Genomic DNA, 18,031 nt, shown 5'->3' on the forward strand with positions numbered 1-18,031 from the left:
GTTGTTATGTTTATTATTATTGTAGTTAAATGGTTCCAAAATCAGAATCTCAAAAGAATAATAAAGTTATTTAATATTATATATATAAATATTTGAGGATAGAGAAATATTATATCGGGATCACCTGACTGCGAGAAAAGACTTGTCGCACATAGTGTTAAATGCATAATGAATGAAACGGTTAATAGTACGTTTGTTATGCTAAGGTATGTGACGATGAAAAACTCGCACTGAATTGATAAATTCCAGACACGCTGGAGAAATACGATAATCAGGATTAAAATTTCCCCAATACAGCGTTACCGTATCTCAAAAAAATACTATACAAACGTTTCTTTGAGTTATATTCATAAAGTCATCAATACTATTTACAGGAAGTCATTTGTGGATTTGGGGGCGGTGTAGGGATGCCAGACATCCGATAATGCGCTGGACTGTTCTGTGCAATAGTGATTTATCCCGTATAAAAATTTAAATGTCCCTCAGGTAAAAAAGAACAGATTTTGCCTGTTATGAAAAGTATTTCTTTCTTCTAGATTTTTTTATTCGAGGAGGACAAAGGAGAAGCAATTACTACGGGACTAAAAATAGGGTCATTTCGTAAAATTTCGTTCAAATGCAATGTAGATGTCGGGAAGCCTCTCGGGGATTGTTAGACATTAGCGTCTGCGTAAATCGGCGTATGTCCAAACGTTCGAAGTGTGCGTGCCGAAGCTTACGCCATTTGTAAAGAATGTATGTTCAATATTTCAACCGTTGCTAAAAAGTCCAAGGTAGTAAAATTACAATTGTTGAAGTATATTCAATTATTAATAATGTTAGGCAGTCCTTGATTAAACATAAGAATGAATGCTCTTATGCAGGGTGACCAGAGAACCTCCTTTAGGGAAAATTGTCCTCCTCGTTCTTCTCGAACAAAAATGTCTGAGATGACAATTTTTTAGCTCCCGCAGCAATTTGTCCTCCTCGAACAAACAGTAAATGTATATTTTTCAGTGTAGTTAAATTTTCACCAATGAAGTCCAAATACAGTTTCAACAGTAGATTTATATTTCTACTATCGAAAATATAATTTAACTGATAGGCGCTAGTGAAATTAAAAGCTACTCTAAAATATCTATGAAACTCAATTTGTCCATTTGCTGTTTAAACCCAAAACTAACATAATGAAAGTTCTAAAACTAATTTTAGTTTTAAAACTTTCTTTTTAGAGCAAACTAAGCCAGCTCAACACTTTGCGGAAAATAAGCGGAAGAAGAAGTAAGGACACGTCGTGTCATGTTTTAAAATTATGATAATTATCTTTACCGATAATACTACGGACTTCTGATATGAATGTTTGTCAAAGTACAATATATTCAATCCGAATTTTGGTCAATAGGAGAGCGCAAAAACAATTATCACTTCTGAGAAGGGATAATTGTTTTTTTGCGCTCTCCTATTGGTCAAAATTCGGCTTAGATGTGCTTTATTAGATTTTTACTTAGTTTGTGCTTTATTATATTTTTCCTTTTTTAAGTCGTAAAATTGTTATAAAAAGTTTTAAAAATATGAACGCTAGATAACAGAGCGTTTTTACTGCGACGGCACTGTTTTATTGCTTTTGACGTGGATTCTAAACAGTTATTTTTTTTCAATTATTAGTTATTTAATTATTTTAAATTTTTTCCCTCTTCTGGAAAAAGCTTAAGTGACGTTTCTGACTATTTCTAATAAATTAGTAATTTTATAATTCAATTTAATCTGATTTTTTATTGATAAATAATTATAAAATACATATGTGCATATAAAAAATAATTAGATCATCATAAAATGTGTTGCGAATGCTTTTAAATTGTTATGACCTTGATAAAATAACTTGTTTTATATTCAATTATAAAAAACCTGCTCGAGCATCTTTCTTAATGCATTCATTAAGCATTTGGTAACTTTTTTGCATAAGTAACTAATGGTAAATTTGATAACGTTACCATTGCTTGATTCATTTAGCAAATGTATTTATAATCATTTTTTATCTATGTCTTAGATATAAAAAACAATGATATTTGAAATTAGTATCTTTGAGACAATGATATTATTATAGTGAAATTAATATAGTATCTTGTATAGTGCAAAATATATTAATAGGTTAGATAATTTTGAGAAGCGCTGTAATAGATAAGTAATGTATTATTTCAAGTATCATATTTTTTAAATATTTAACGGAAATGATGGAAAAGAGTGATAGTAAACTTGCGGTTTTGGTTTTATGACAGGAATTAATTTTGTGTGGAGTATTCATAGAATTTGTGGTCTATATAAATTATAAAAAAAAGTATGATAGTTTTATGATATTTTTATAAAATAACTAACGTTGAATTATAAAACAATATTTTCATTTCGATATCTTCATATTCGGTAAATCAAAGGTTTTTTTTAAGTCAAAGGTTTTTCATTTAAGTGATGCAATTCTACGAAGTTTGCAAAGAAAATGTCTATTTCTTAGCCGAAAACAGCATTCGCCACGGACACAAATAACGGACTTTAAAATATATACGTTTCGGACGGTGAATCTTGAACAAATTCGATCTAGATGCGCTTCATTCTGATGTAAATACACTTTTTTTGCCATTGTCCTCCAGTTTGTAAACAAACAAAACTGTCGCATTTTCCGTGACGAAGCCTCGTTTCGGCGGTCACGGCTATTTTTGTTCGCAAATTGAAAGAAGCCCCCACGTGCTGTTTTGAAAGTTGTGACCGATGTTTAGGAAATGTAGCGCTTGTTGACCGTTGTTTATATTGTAAAGTTGGTCAAACGAGCAAGAACCTCCGTGACTATGATTGTATCTTGTCCGCGCCCAAAAAACTATTTATAATCGTTCTATTATTTTTTTATCAATAATGTTCCGTAACGGATATGAAGTTCATATATCAGGGATATTAAGAAAGTAAATACACAAAGTCGGGATATTATTTCTAAAACAAGATTTTTTCAACACCCAATGCGCGCAGAAATTCTGATATTTCTAATAATTTTCTAACCATTTCATAAAAAAAAACAGTTATCAACATTTCTTTACAATGGTTAAAAGTACATCGACCGTTTAACGCATATTAAAATGTTTTTTCTTCATGAATGACGACAAATGGCCTTCTATTCCTTTATTCGTCAAGAACGTCACTTCTTCCTGCTTTAAATTCAAGACATACGTTCATTAAGTCATTGCTACAAACGGAAACACTGCTCTTTTTTTACAGAAGAAACGGATCAATCGGGATTAGAAATTTGAACATTCAAATGACTTTGTCCAATATTGGATAGTAAATAGGTACTTCTCTTGGAACATATGATTCGATTCATTATGTGAAGATATCGATTGCTGCTCTCTTGAAAAATACATTGTGGGAGTACTTTTTGACCTGTCAGATGCGTTTCATCACGCAAAAGGGCATTGCCACAATAGAAGACTATTGTATTGATAAACGCCGACAGCCGGTGGAATTCTAGTAACAAGTGCAGGTAACGAAAAAATCAACATATCTAATATCCCTATATTGCAGTAGTTGGTTTACGCTTTAGAATAACATCCCATATAACCTCTTCCATCTCGACTAGCGTATATAGGCGCATACGTAATACGCATACTTCCGATAGGATGATAGGAACAATAATCAATAACTTCCACCAGTTTCTTCCGACTTAGGACACTTAAGAACGTGGAAGCCGCCGCTTCCCTCTTCACGTCAACCCTGGTCCAGCAACGAGACGCAGACAAGGACATGAGAACATCAAGTATTTACAAATTATACGCGATTCAACATAGTTTAATATTATGGCAAGCAACAACAGCAGCAGCAACACTACATATACGATTAATAATATAATATGTTGTGGAAGTGTCCGCTCTTGAGTACTAAAAATGCGGATCCCTTTTTGACGTTAGAGCTTCACGGAGAGGGATCCCCCGCATTTTTCACCGTAATCTAGATCAGTGTTTCTCAACCGGTCTTATAAACATTTGGCGTCCATTTTAAAATGTTATGCATAAAAATCAAAGAAAGTCCTGATTATTTATTAATTATGGCCAAAAGAAAATCTAGAAAAAAAACAGTCTCAAATCTAGACCAAATATTTTTTTTAATTTCTTCTCAGTGAAATTCAATTGGAGTACATTTTCACCAATAAATGTATATTTTTAGCAGTAAAAATATAATTCATCTGTCAGTTTCTAGTAAAATATACGATGGTGCCTCGTCCACCGTTCACTTACATATATTTCACAATAAGAAACGTGTAAACTCTATATACTTTTAAAAAATACTACTGCAGCGGCCAAATCTGTGTCTAATTGCCATCCATCACCATCATTCGCAATATCTTCAAGCCCCGTGCAACTAAAATGACTGGGTTCTTCGCTTTTAATATTATCTTCTTATATTTCTAAAAACTATTTATTGTGGCATTGTGTTGAAAATCGTTAAGGCCTACAAAATGGAAAAAATAAGAATCTTTACTATTATTTGACAACAATAATAGTCCAAAAACGAGTATAGTTTAGAAGAAACAAGTAAAATAAAATGTGTTGATACTTTGGAATGTGAAAAAAGAAGCATTGCTAGGCAATATGATAAAAAAGTACTTAAAGTTTTGTTTTGCTTTAGCTCCTGCAAGTGAACTAAATACATATCACTACGGCCTATCTGTGGTATGTTACGAATAAAAAGCACAGTAATCTTGCAGTTAAGCCACTGGATTTTTTTTGAAAGATTATACAAACAGTTGTAAATTCAGAAAAGTCAAATAAAGAAGATGACGACTTGTGACAGGTCGTTGCTTCAAGCTTCTAAAACGAAAAAACCGTTCATTATTGGTGAGAGGAAGTTTTGTGTTCTCAAGGCGCTCAAAAATTCAAAATTGTGTTGTTTTCGAACGACACTTTTTTTAACCAGCCCTTATAAAGATCTTCGTAATGGTAATACATATATGTATTCATTATCTCTTTTTGGAAGACATCAATTCATATACACTTAATACTTTAGATTCAGATCGTACTATGTAATTAATATTCTTTATTTTTGCATTAGTGCTCCGTGAAATCTATATCAAATTTACAGTGGTCTGCAGGTGTAAAAAGGTTGAGAAACACTGATCTGGGTGCAATTTTAATTTTAATAATTTCATTTTCGTTTTTGCAATAAACATAGAATTTTATTCCAAGTTGTTACAAAAATAGTATTACAAACAATCGAACCATTTAAGTTGCATAATAATATTATAAAATATTCGAATTCAACACTGCATGACATGCAAAATTAAAGTTAATTTGACTTCAGGTAAGATACAAAGGTCCAGACAACCAAATAGCTTATTAAGTTTAAATGCAAATGTATAGTAATCACTGTATTTTACGCCCGTCCAAAATAAAGTAAAATAAAAAACTTTTAAGGAAAACACTTTCTTTATATTTTTTTTAAATATTGCGGTTGGAATTTCCAGTATATGTTTATCTCAACTTACAGAGTTAACAATCTGTCAATTTTAAATAAATGCTTAAACAAAGTTGCCAACAGTGAAAAAATACAACCGAGTTATTAATACAAATTTGGGCCATAACAATAAATTTTTGGGCCATAACAATACATTTAATGTATTGTTATGGCCCAAAAGTATTGGTTACAAATGTCATTCATTAAAAAAATGTTTGTCGTGTTAAGCAGTGATTATGCCGAATAACTATAATTAGGCGTCCATCGAACGACAAAAATTACTTTATTTTTTTATATATTTTTTATGAGCTTCGTTATTGCGTCTCAATACATTTTCAGTGTAAACAATGCGCGTCACATATTTTTTTATATAAATATCTACAATACACATGCAAATAAATGCTAGTGTATAAAAAATATGTATTTTTATCAGGTGCTTTAAAAATAGCTTTAAATATTATCAATTTCTAAACGTTTGGTTATTTTGTATATTTTGTGTATTATGAAAAAATCAACTTTTATCCAATTTAAATAAAAATAAAGCAATGAAACTTAATTATGTCACTGGAATTGCAATGAGAAGGGGTCAGTGTACTGCGTCATTATCCGGTAGCCGCGAGAGGTGCAATTTTGCTTCAATATAATATCACATCTTCATAACATACTGGGCTTTATAATATTTTATTTCTCATACTTATAAATTATAATTTATGTTGGAATATTTACTAAAATTTTATAAAAACTGCCAACTTTAAAAATAATCAATTTGTTTGAAACGAATACATTAATCTGTTTGTATTTATAATTTTTATTTAATTCAAATCTTGCGTTAATTTTGGGACATCCTTTTTATCAGGCTGATACGATATTATTTGCCGCTTTTTAATAATAGGCGATTTATAATTATTAATATAAATACATACACAAATTATGATATAACTCTTCAATAATTGTAAAAATTAATAAATAATTAAATTATACACAATCTACGCACGTTTAAGCTCAACGCATTAAAATAATATTGAAGATAATGTATTAGCGATATGATGGTAAAATCTTCATTCCGGCGCAATTAATGCTTTACAAACGGATTTTTATTGTTGACATGGTACCTGTTTGAGGCTCGGTAAAGTGGACCTATATTATTCTACTAATTTTAGAGTAAAACTGCTCTCGACAGAGCAAGTAGTTTTTAGGGGAAAATAGACTGTTACAATATGTACAAAAACATCAGTTACGTAATAATGATTAATATTATAAGTTACCACCCAAATTAAATGTGACTGGTCAAATAAAGAGATTCCCATTTTCCAATCAAATATAAAACGGAACACAAATCACTTTCCACTTTCATCGCGATTTCCGATTCGAGACTGTAATCATCACTTCATATTTGCCAATATAGTCAGTTATTGAACTTAAGTAAATGCAGTTGGCTCGCCATTAGGGCTTCGCCCTTGGCGGTTAGGCCTACCAGAAGCACATGCACTGCGCACTTTTAGAAACAGCAGCTCAGATGCTGCATGAACAGTAGCCGTGCCTCCCAGAGAGTTAGCGCTCCCCAGAATAGCCGCCTTGAGCCAAGAACGAGAAAGTTTCTACGAGCATAGCCATTAAATGTTTTACTACAATATTAATTTAAATACAAATTGAATCATTAAGCAATCTGTAAAAGCCTTGAATTGCGTCGAAGTAAAGTTCACCAAAAAATACCAAATGCGTCAACATATACTAAAAATAACGTTAGTAAATACATATTATAAACATTGAAAAAAAAGCAACAACTGACTCAATTTCTGAATATTCTAACCAGATAATTATTAGAAGTGTGTATATATTATTCAATGAATGTTGTAAAATTAAAAATATTGAGCAATTAATTTGTTATAAAAAAATTATCCAAATGATCGAACCTTTTCGCGGTCACATTGCTATTTCTAATTCATAAATTAAAACTTAGAGCACCACACGAAAGATGGCACTACATATTTGCCATAATAGGTTATATTTTGGATTTTTTTTAAATTATAAGGGGTTTGAAATATACACAAATTACAAAGGAATCTAGAAAAGTATAAAATTATTAATTAAATTCCATATATAAATCGTATGTTACCAATATAGTGTTAACATTTAACCCTTTCGTCGCTATGGACGTCAGTTGACGTAAACATAAGATGTCCTTTCAGTGCTATGGACGTCTACTGACGTCAACCGTTTTACGAACGTTTTATGAGATTTAGGGAGGTCATATTGAAAAAATAATAAAAGGAAATATATTTGTTTATTGTAAATTAAATAAGATGAATTGGCAAGTGTTTGATTAGATCTATGAAATGTTTTGTAGGTTTTTCTTTCAATATTTTTACAGATTCTTGTATTTTTTAAAATTTTATGTCTAAAATATCTTCATCAGATTAACATTTAAAATTTCGTATGAGTTTTTAATATATCATATCATTTTCCCATGAGGAAATGTCGGCAATAAAGTCGAGAAAAAAAGCATGATGAATTCCGTTAAAGACACATTCAATACCTGTCTATATATTGGAGTTGTTTTCTATCAAAAAAACAAAGCTATCATTGTATTTAACCAATTTTTAGATTATGTGTTTTGGTACAAGTTCTGCTATTTTTGACTCGTTCTAATAAAACATATACAGAATTGCATGATTTTAATTATTTTTGTATACGTACATGAACATTTATTACAATTTTATATTATTATTACAATTAAATACAAAAAATATAAAAAAGGTTATTTTCTGTGAACACAGGGACATGTTCTGTCATGTAAATATTAAAATACTATCAGTATCATAATTTTATATTAATAATTTAAATGCATTCGTCTTATTGAACTGCAAAATTACGTTACAGTCATTCATTTTTATAAAATTTAAAAACATTAAAAAATTATGTTATATGGTTATTCATTTTGATAAAGATTATTTTTCATAAAAAAAGTTGAGTATTTCTTATAAATATATATGTACAATATATGATCTAATGTAAAAAATGCCTAAATAGTTTTATAAATTTTTTTTGAACATTACACATCTAATCATAAAATGTTTAAAATAAATTTATTAGAATAGTAAAGAGTCAAGAGTAACTTTTGCATTAAACCTTACAATAGTTTTCCATGTAATTATAAACAGATCATGGCAATAAAAAATAAATAAACATTATACATATTTCTTCGTTATAAAGCTAATGTTAAGATATTTAATCTATAGTTTATTGTTAAAATCATAAATCAATACAGTTTTACTTTAAGAGTTTATAATTTGTTGGTTGTTTATATGAATTAAAAATGTTTAGTTTTGTCATGAAGAACGCCATATATGAAATCTCAAAGCTGCGTACAAAGAAATCTGCATAAATAACGCCCATGCAGCTAATAACGATATGTCTGTAGTAAAGTTTCCCTCTTTCATGTCCATTTCTTCCAAAAACTTTTTAGGCGACTTAAACTGACAAAATGGCACTGAACATTCCAAATCGGGCCTATCGTAATCGTACACGGCTAACATCAGAGCTTCAAATGCATAGCCAAACTGAGAAATATGTGTTAAAAACTTCATATAATTGGGTACGTCGTTAAATCGTATGAAAAAGCCGGAGAATATCAACATTGGTATCGTCAATGCTGGCAGCAAGAACAATCCCATCTGAAATCAAATCAAAATGTATTTGAATTACTGTAATTGCTGTTTATATAGACAGATAAAATACAAACCTGCATGCTGAATACCACACCGCTTACTAATCCGATCAATTGTGATAAAATTGTGAACAATACACAGACGATTCCTACCATTGCGACTCGGAAATAATCGCACGGCTGACCAGATAATGTGTATGCTGTTACCATGAATACTAGAGGACAAATAATCTGAAATAATATTTTATTAATGAATTTTATATGCTGTATAATGTATCTTAGATAAGCTATACTGGATCAAACCTGAAGAGGTAAGTCTGCAATCATTTTAGAGAAATAGTACGATGGAAGCGAGTACCAGTTATTGTAATGTTCTCTTTTAAACACAGCTGCTTCTAAGGGAACTATCAAAGAAAGATTCTTGTAATTCATATAATACAATTCAAAAGTTTTGTTGGTTTTAAACTTGGCTAAGCTTATTTATCAACTATTTTAAAAATTACTTTTTGTTTTTCTGCATACAAATAAAAATAATAAAATAATTTAATTTTAAATTTACTGTATAACTATATATATAACTTAATAAATCGCAGTCTATAAATATTTAGTTATTTATAATTAATAATTTTATTTGATACTCGAAGTTGATTTCTGCAATAGTGATTTTTGTATTTTTTAAAACTTTGAAATATCAACTTACATGTTAAAATTGTTGGCATTGAATTAGCAAAGTATATAAACATCAAGAAAAAGTATAGAAGAGAAGCATTGTTTGTAATTTTTGATGCTTCATTTCCAATTTTATAATATATTAGACCTAATATGAGTCCAACCAGCACATGTGCCACTACACGCATTCTTGTGAGTTGCTGAAAAAATGATTAAATAATTATCATGAATAAAACTACAAAAACAATAGTACTTTTATACTAACCATATCACGGAAAGTACATAAAGTAGATCTTTTAAGCAAAATCCAAAATTGCTTCAATCTTGGTATAGCGTACAAATTAGGTTTAGGCTCACTAGACTCTTTTTCAGCTAGCTGGAATGTGTCATCTTGACAGGTTGCTGTTGAAGGTAAACTATCTACATAACAAAACATGTTAATATAAATTGTGGAAACATATTTAATATATAATATTTACCATTTCTAGATGACATGTTATCGACAATGACTGCTAGCGAATTTGATACTCTTATCGAGTAATCCTTAGTTCTTGTAAGATATTCAAAATTACCGTCCAATTGACGTGTGGCAACTTCTAAAGCTGAATAAAAGATTGTTAAATCGTTAAAGTAATATAAATGATTTACTGCATTAAAAAACTTGTACCGAAATCTGCTCTATTGTAATATTTCGGACACTCGTATCCCGCCAAATGGAATTCTGACAACATATCACTAACAGGTCCGCTGTATATATTTTTGCCATTTGCCATCACCAAAATATCGTCAAACATATCAAACAATCGAGAAGACGGTTGATGTATAACGCAAATTATTGTGCGGCCTCCTTGTGCTAATGTTTTCAAATACGATACAACTTGACACGAAGAAATGCTATCTAACCCGCTGAAATGTCAATAATATTTAGTCTTATAATGTAGGTTTATAGTAAGAAATTATATAAGTGTGACTAAACATACCTTGTTGGTTCATCAAAGAACATAACAGGTGGATTTGTAACAAGCTCCATTCCGATTGACAGTCTTTTCCGTTCACCCCCTGATAAGTCACAAACTCTTGTGTCCAAAGTCTTTTCTAATGCTAAAACTTCTACAATTTCAGATATCTGCAATGCAAAATAGTTATAACGTTTTTAAAGTAGAAACATACAAAACTGAATCTTCACTTTATAAATGCAAAAAAGCTTTTGATATGTGCTAAACAAATCTTTTTACAGAAAAACTCATATACCTAACTAAACAAAATATATTTTCGTTATTTTAGCAGATATTTCAAAGACCCTACATACATCTCTATGTGGTTATGATTCAATCGATTTTAAGCTAACACTTTCTAATTTAGTTTAACAAATGGTAATTTACATTCGATAAGAACACGGTCTATAAAGCGTATCTTTCTAAAAAGGGTTCATGCTGCTGTTCACTTATTGTATGTTTGGCATACTTGCAAGACAAGAAATTATTAAATGTATACAATCTTCATTTTTAGAAATATAAAGAAAAATCACCAGATTGTACTATATTAGTCAAGTAGTTTGGTAAGAAAAGTAGGTTAAATTATGAATATAAAATACTATAAAACCAGGATACTAAGAAAAGAGATTAAGTATGTGTTCTGGAGAATTTGAAACATGACCAACATAAATGTTATGGCTAACGGCGAGAGTTGTCGTCCGATAGTCATAGTGTCTGGTCGTGGAGTTGCGATATCGCTCAATAGTTTTTATTATAAACCATCTGGCGGCAGTTGTGTAAATAAACGTGTTTTACGGTATATGTTAAATATATATGCATTGGTCATTCGAAGCCCCCTTTTAGACAGCCTCTCCAAGAGGGTCATGGCCACAAGTAAAAAAAAAGATCGCCAACTTCTCCTGAAGGAGAGAAGTTAAAACAGTATGTTTGCAGAGAACTATAGATATGTAATCTTAGGGTAGAGAACTGAAATTGTACAAAGAAGCGTTGAAAGGCAGCTTTTCATATGAACCGATATAATATGAAAAGCAAGATGAGGAAGAGTAAAACAGAAAATTAGTTCAAATTAGAAAGACTTTTGTTCAATTGTGGTGATTTTCAAGCCAAATAAGTCACTAATACGTGGAAATGAAAAAACAGGGACGTCATTTCAGCTTTTTTCAGGTGAAGGGGGGGGGGCAAAAGTTGCCCAGTTAGTGGTTGTTTTTTTATATTTTCATTTCATTAATATTTATAGTATTTAATTGAATAACATGCATTTTTCTGGGTAAATTCAAGGGGAGAGAATGCCCCCACCTGTCCCCCCCCCCAAAAAATGACATCCATGTTAGTTATTATATATATTTTTTCAGTTGCTAAAATATATTTTATCTCATTGTGGATTATGTACTATTTATGTAGCTTTAAACTTTGAACTCAACTGACTTCAACAAATAAATAGAGCAAATACTTAAGAATTCAACAAAAGCGCTTCGCGACTGCTGCACTCCGTTCCAGCTCACTGGCAAGTGACGTCAGTGTTTAAAGCTGTATTTAATTACTATTTCCACAACAGTTTACAATGACACACTATTGTGCCAAGAGACGCAATGCGTTCAAACAAGGAAAAAGCACAAATATTTCAGAAAACAGTTGAAAGAGTTGAAATTTGCGACGTTAAATCCACTTTACCATCATTATTAATTTGAGTGCCACTCAACTTTTTCAGGTGTTAATCAAAGTGTGTAAAAAATATTTTTCATATCTTAGTTTTTACTTATAGCAAAAATCTACCTGTTTTTTTTAATATGGATATCTGAATAAATTATATGAATAATTTATTAGATATAAATTATTCATATAATTTAAAATTATATGAATAATTTATACCTTCAATGATTTTTTACTAACATAATCTCGGTATGAATCTTATGTACCCTTTTTTTGTATATTTTTGATTATAGTGTGCTGCGTGTGAAAAATCTAATAAACGCTGATACAATATCATACACGACACGTAGAAACAATATCAGATATGTTCATATTTTATTATTTAATCACTATGTAACATGTATAAATGTGTATCAAATAAGCATCATTAAAATCAAATTTACATTTTCCTAAAAAAGTTTCCTATTAGTAGATAAATTAAACCCAGACAAATAAAAACAACAAAGCAAAAGTCAGTATTAAGGCAAGTTGTTTGTTAATAAATGGAGTTTGATTGTTATTATAAATTTGGTATTTATATGGACTGTTTTCAGCAAAGTAGATATAACAATTCAGTAGTCGTTTCATTATACGATATGAGTATATGTTTATTTACATATGCTATTAGATATTGCTATCTGGCAAAATCTGTAAATTGTAACAACAATTTTTAATAAGCCATGATTATAACTTTAGCTAGCCGAGAGAAAAGTACATAATGCGATATTTGTGCTAAGGTCAGCAATAGTGTTTGACTTTTCTATGTTAACAATAAAATAATAAACAGAGATGAATTTTATATTATGATCCATGACTTGTTCTGCTATTATTATTTCATAAACATTAGATATGATTCTGGTTATTGTTTGTAAAAATAGCAAAAGCAAACTTTAGACTAAATATTTTGTTTAGCACAATTCAGTAATCAATTGTATTAAAAAGAAAACATAAACCATCTCTTACTCACAATTCTACTTTTATGGGCTTTACTCAGTTTTGTTGGTAATTTAAGTTCTGCTGCAATGTGCAAAGCTTCATTTGTAGTCAGAAGAGGTAGCATTGATGTATCCTGCTCTACGAACGCCGAATGCCATCTAAAATTCTCTAGGTTTCGCTCTACTTGATTTATAAGAATTGATCCAGTGACGCCTTGGGTTCTAAAATAATATTGAAATAAATATGTAAATAAAAAATTATCACCACATTCCATCAAACATTTAATATACATACTTATGTCCAGCTAAAATGTTGAGTAAAGAAGTTTTACCGGCGCCAGATGGGCCCAGTATACCCGACAATCTCCCATAATTAAAATAACCAGATACATTTTCTAAGATAATTTTTTCTCTCTTTTCTGAAAGTGTGAACATAAAAGCATTAGATTCCAATAAATCGATTCAATAACATAAATATAATATTTGTATTTAATACAATTACTTTTTTTGCAGGTCACCTTATATGTGATGTCGTTAAATGTAATGTTCAATGGAGTTTTGTTGTAATTTCTCAAATGGACATTTCTAAGCTGCTCCTGTTCGTCCATTTTATTCGTTTATGATCAGTCTTATCGCAATCTTTGAAGAATCTATAATCGAAATAAAAGTTTAGTTCACTTTCTTTTTAACATGTTATCCGATGTATTGTTTTTTTAACGAATAATAAATTTATATTGCTATTTAAGTATAAAATTTTTGTACTGTTTTATAAACTACTATATTTGCTTCTTACATAATAGTGTTACTCGGAGCAATCAAAACGTTGAACTGATAACTTTCACTAATGTAACATGGACCTCATACTCCCACTCCAAAAAGTATTATTGTTAGTTATCATGATTTTTGGTACAAATGTGCATTTTTAATGATTTTAACATAAACAATAACATCAGTAATATATGTAGATATATGTATATTAAAATGCAATTTTGCAAATGATGATTTGATTCAAATTATTTGAATTCTATGGTTTATTACTATAATTATCATTGAAGATAATAAAGAAAACCTTTTAATATGAAAAATAATTTTATTGCATTATATGATATGTATTATATATATATTATAATACATAATCATTGACCTAAATCGTCAGATAAAACACACAGCTCATGATGCATTATATGATACTTTAATCATAAATCATGACTTCATATTATAGTTTTATGAAAGGATATTTTTTATTAAAAATAATTAATTCATTTGCGTCTCAGCATTTGTGATTCACACTGTAAAAAATAAGATAGCCTTGACGAATTGATTATTAACTAGTATCTTACTAGTTAAAAAAAACTACTTAAAGTATATATTATACAAGCAGTATAAATAAACCAAAATATGTTAAATCTATTATTCCTAAAAATATAATTTAGCTTAACAAATAATTCAATTTAAAAAAAGTATTAATTTAATTTTAATGTATTGATGATCTACTTGAATAGTGTTGTATAGTATTTTAATCAGATATATCTATATGTATACTTGTAGTTTTACTATAAATAACTAGTAAACCTATTTTTACATATTTACAGACAAATATTGATTAAAATGTAAATATAGCCATGTTTAAAACCACTATTAAAATATTTATTATTTGACTCCTAACTACCTTCATGCGTTATATCTTTGTATTTATTATAGCAATAAATATAATAAAAATATTAATATATTAAACATAATTGTATGTAATGTATATCATACTTACTATATTAAATAATATTCAAATCTAATCTAAATAAAGATTAATCTGCTGATATATTTCATAGATGTTTCTATAACAATGTATTTTATGTATATATTACACACATATATGTTTATTTACAATTTTTAAATTCGCATAAAAGATTGTATAGATATAATCTGGTAAGAATTTTTTGAGAATATCTATTTTTATCATTCGATTTTTAATCAGTTAATCCATAACAACAAGTTATGAATAAGTAGCCATTTCATCGCTCCTTTGCTAATTCGGCGTATCTATTGTGTGATATAAGACAATGATCTAAATCTAAACATTTAATTTGAACACTTCTTAATATAAAATACAGGTATTGCCTAAATAAAAATTCATATAATAATTTAACATACTTTTTATATAGTATACAAATTTTACGAGTATTGCTTACGTTACTAAATATATTTTGTAAGCACAGAAACAAAGAATAGGTAAACAGCTGCGCAATTTTTTTAAGATTATGAATTTACCTCTTATCGATAAGAAGATTTGTAGACATTGAGCTGTGTGTGGTTTTGGAAAGTAAATTACAAACATGATTTTTAACATAAGATATCGAATTGCTATCTGAATGTATTTATACATGGTGATACTACAAACTTTTTTTTAAATTTGCGCGTAAGTCGATCTTTACTATGGCTTTGTGAGATCTGTCAAAGACACTGAAAATATGTTTTGATAAGTTAGGTGTAATGAACTTATGTTTTTTTCTGTAAATTTTATTTAAGCGTCGTTGATTTTATTGAAAAAAAATGCTTAGCGCGTAGATTTGTTTGCACTAATATAGTGGAATGAAGTTTTGCGCGCTTCTACTTTACTTTAAACACTCATCATTATGAATCAGAATAAAAACGCTCCAAAATAATGAATTTTTGAGAGCAATGACCAAAATAAATTGAGAGCCTCTCTGAGATTTTCATACAAATAAATATTTCATCTATATTATTGTGTTTATATTCTGTCTCATTTAAAATATAAAATTGATGTAATAGTACAGTATCGAAATTATTATATGGCAAGCTCTAATCAAATAAATATCCATAAGTATTTTTTTTTAATCTGACAAATTTCAGTTTGTCAGATTTAAAAAATTAAAAAACATAGTCACAGGAAAAGTTAAATTAATCTGAGGCAAATAATCAAAACCAAAAGCCAGCGTTTGGTTTAATGCAACTACTGGTTGTTATCTCGAATGTTTTAAATATGGTTTTATCAAAATAAGTCTATTATCAGACAAACGTCAAACTAAAACCTAATCAAAATTTATTTTAAAAATTATAATTTCTAAAAAATATATAATTGAGGGGGTCCATTAAATGCCCTCAGGAAACAAAGATTTGCCAACATTGCTTATAATAGCTATATTTTCCGTATGCATTGATGTATGTATACTTCGAAAGATTGTATGAGTTTTTTATGAATATGTTTTATATTCGATACAAAAATTTGTTCAGAATATGTAATCTAACCATTTAATTGAAAAAAACATAAAACAGATCCATTAAAAATTACTAATTTTTAACAAGTGGTCGTTTTTTAAAACTACTGACCTAATAAATACAGGCCATTATACTATATTTATTTATTTTTAAATCATATATATAATGTAAATAGCGATACGTATAATTTCCGTCTATTTACAGTAAATTAAATGTAAGCATTTCACAATTTATGATGAAATACAATGATAATTCGCGATAACATAATAAACACTGCATACAATAAAAACAAAAAAGCATTTATTCACTTGGGTGCCATTTATACTCAAGTATCATACACATAAATTTATTTTTTAAATAAATGTGGCTGATTTTGTTTTGCATATTGGTTGGATTTGGCTACGTTTGTTTGAAGAAAATATTTAGCTTTGTACTCTAATGTTTTAAGTTGATTCTATTTAGACAAGAATATAAAATGTTTTTACCATATATGTACACATGTAGTTGTACTTGTAATGTTACATTACTAAAATATCACATAAGTTTGTCACCACAATATTCACATACTTTTAAGATAAAGAGGTATTTTAACACCAAAACTAAAATAAATGTATCATTACGATCCTCATTTACAACAATGTAATGACGTAAGTATTTAAAACGACCACAGCTTTCACTAACACATCAACACTTATATTAGATAAAACTAATGGCACACACTTCTTTTATAATGCATTTATTAAAATATGTAAAATTGAGGAATGATCCATTTTATTAATGTTATTAGTTAATTGAGGCGAGTTAAAATAACTTAAGAGAGAAATGGTTATGTTTATAAATAAAAAATACGCGTAAACCTTTCGTTGATTATCAAATCACAAACGCTATTTTTGCACATAGAAACAATAGATTTTTATCGTGTAAACTTAAACGGGAATGAACTATAAACGAGTCAAGATTTTGAGCGAACGCGAGCTTCTCCGTCTGCGTCCAGCGCCATACTGACCTTTATTTATCAATTGTTGATATTGTTCACCTCTATACCAATTTATCTAGTAAGCAACGAAGATGGACATCAGACTATAGATAAACTTGTAGGATTGTTGCATCCGCTCTAGGCTGGAAGGGGTGTGATGAGCAGCATTCCTAAAAGTTGTTTCGTCTCAGAGCTGGTTTATAAGCGTGGTATGTTTAAAGGATGGTATAATACTTAGTTCAAGGTGTTCTGAGGCCAAAACATGTAAGAGTAGTTGAAGCCCAAAACTATTCAAAAATAATAACTCAAGTATAGTATCCGTTTAGATTCCAAAACGACTACATTTAATATTATTAAAGAATACCACAAATCTTATTTCTAACCCGACATTTTTAAACTT

At 29.2% G+C, this 18,031-nt stretch overlaps 1 protein-coding gene across 5 annotated transcripts; it reads right to left on the bottom strand.

Moving 5' to 3' along the window:
* Window positions 1–2,457: 2,457 nt before the first annotated feature.
* Window positions 2,458–17,801, bottom strand: LOC148238019 (ATP-binding cassette sub-family G member 4-like). 5 transcript variants are annotated; one of them, XM_088181823.1, is made up of 13 exons: window positions 17,513–17,647; window positions 17,141–17,254; window positions 13,924–14,071; window positions 13,717–13,840; window positions 13,454–13,643; window positions 10,783–10,928; window positions 10,470–10,708; window positions 10,282–10,404; window positions 10,068–10,222; window positions 9,834–10,002; window positions 9,437–9,537; window positions 9,209–9,364; window positions 2,458–9,140 (listed from the first exon to the last, which is right to left on the bottom strand). In XM_088181823.1, the coding sequence occupies exons 3-13, from the start codon at window positions 14,027–14,029 to the stop codon at window positions 8,796–8,798; spliced, it is 1,854 nt and encodes a 617-aa protein (XP_088037949.1). In that variant the 5' UTR covers window positions 14,030–14,071; window positions 17,141–17,254; window positions 17,513–17,647; the 3' UTR covers window positions 2,458–8,795. The 5 variants fall into 5 exon arrangements, with proteins under 5 accessions (XP_088037949.1, XP_088037950.1, XP_088037947.1 ...); XM_088181824.1 differs by lacking the exons at window positions 17,141–17,254; window positions 17,513–17,647 and adding an exon at window positions 17,662–17,801; XM_088181821.1 differs by lacking the exon at window positions 17,141–17,254 and having other exon boundaries at window positions 17,513–17,658.
* Between the last annotated feature and the right edge of the window lie 230 nt (window positions 17,802–18,031).

The sequence above is a fragment of the Plectrocnemia conspersa genome, unplaced genomic scaffold (assembly GCF_051122295.1).
Source record: "Plectrocnemia conspersa isolate PC_06_02 unplaced genomic scaffold, ASM5112229v1 ptg000002l, whole genome shotgun sequence".
Taxonomy (NCBI): domain Eukaryota; kingdom Metazoa; phylum Arthropoda; class Insecta; order Trichoptera; family Polycentropodidae; genus Plectrocnemia; species Plectrocnemia conspersa.

Coding starts and splice junctions, on each gene's coding strand:
- LOC148238019 (XM_088181824.1), bottom strand. CDS start 14,029: ATGGACGAACAGGAGCAGCTTAGAAATGTCCATTTGAGAAATTACAAC. Junction 9,538..9,833: donor AATGCCAACAATTTTAACAT/GTAAGTTGATAT, acceptor TTTCTTTGATAG/TTCCCTTAGAAGCAGCTGTG. Junction 9,141..9,208: donor GTGTGGTATTCAGCATGCAG/GTTTGTATTTTA, acceptor ATTTGATTTCAG/ATGGGATTGTTCTTGCTGCC.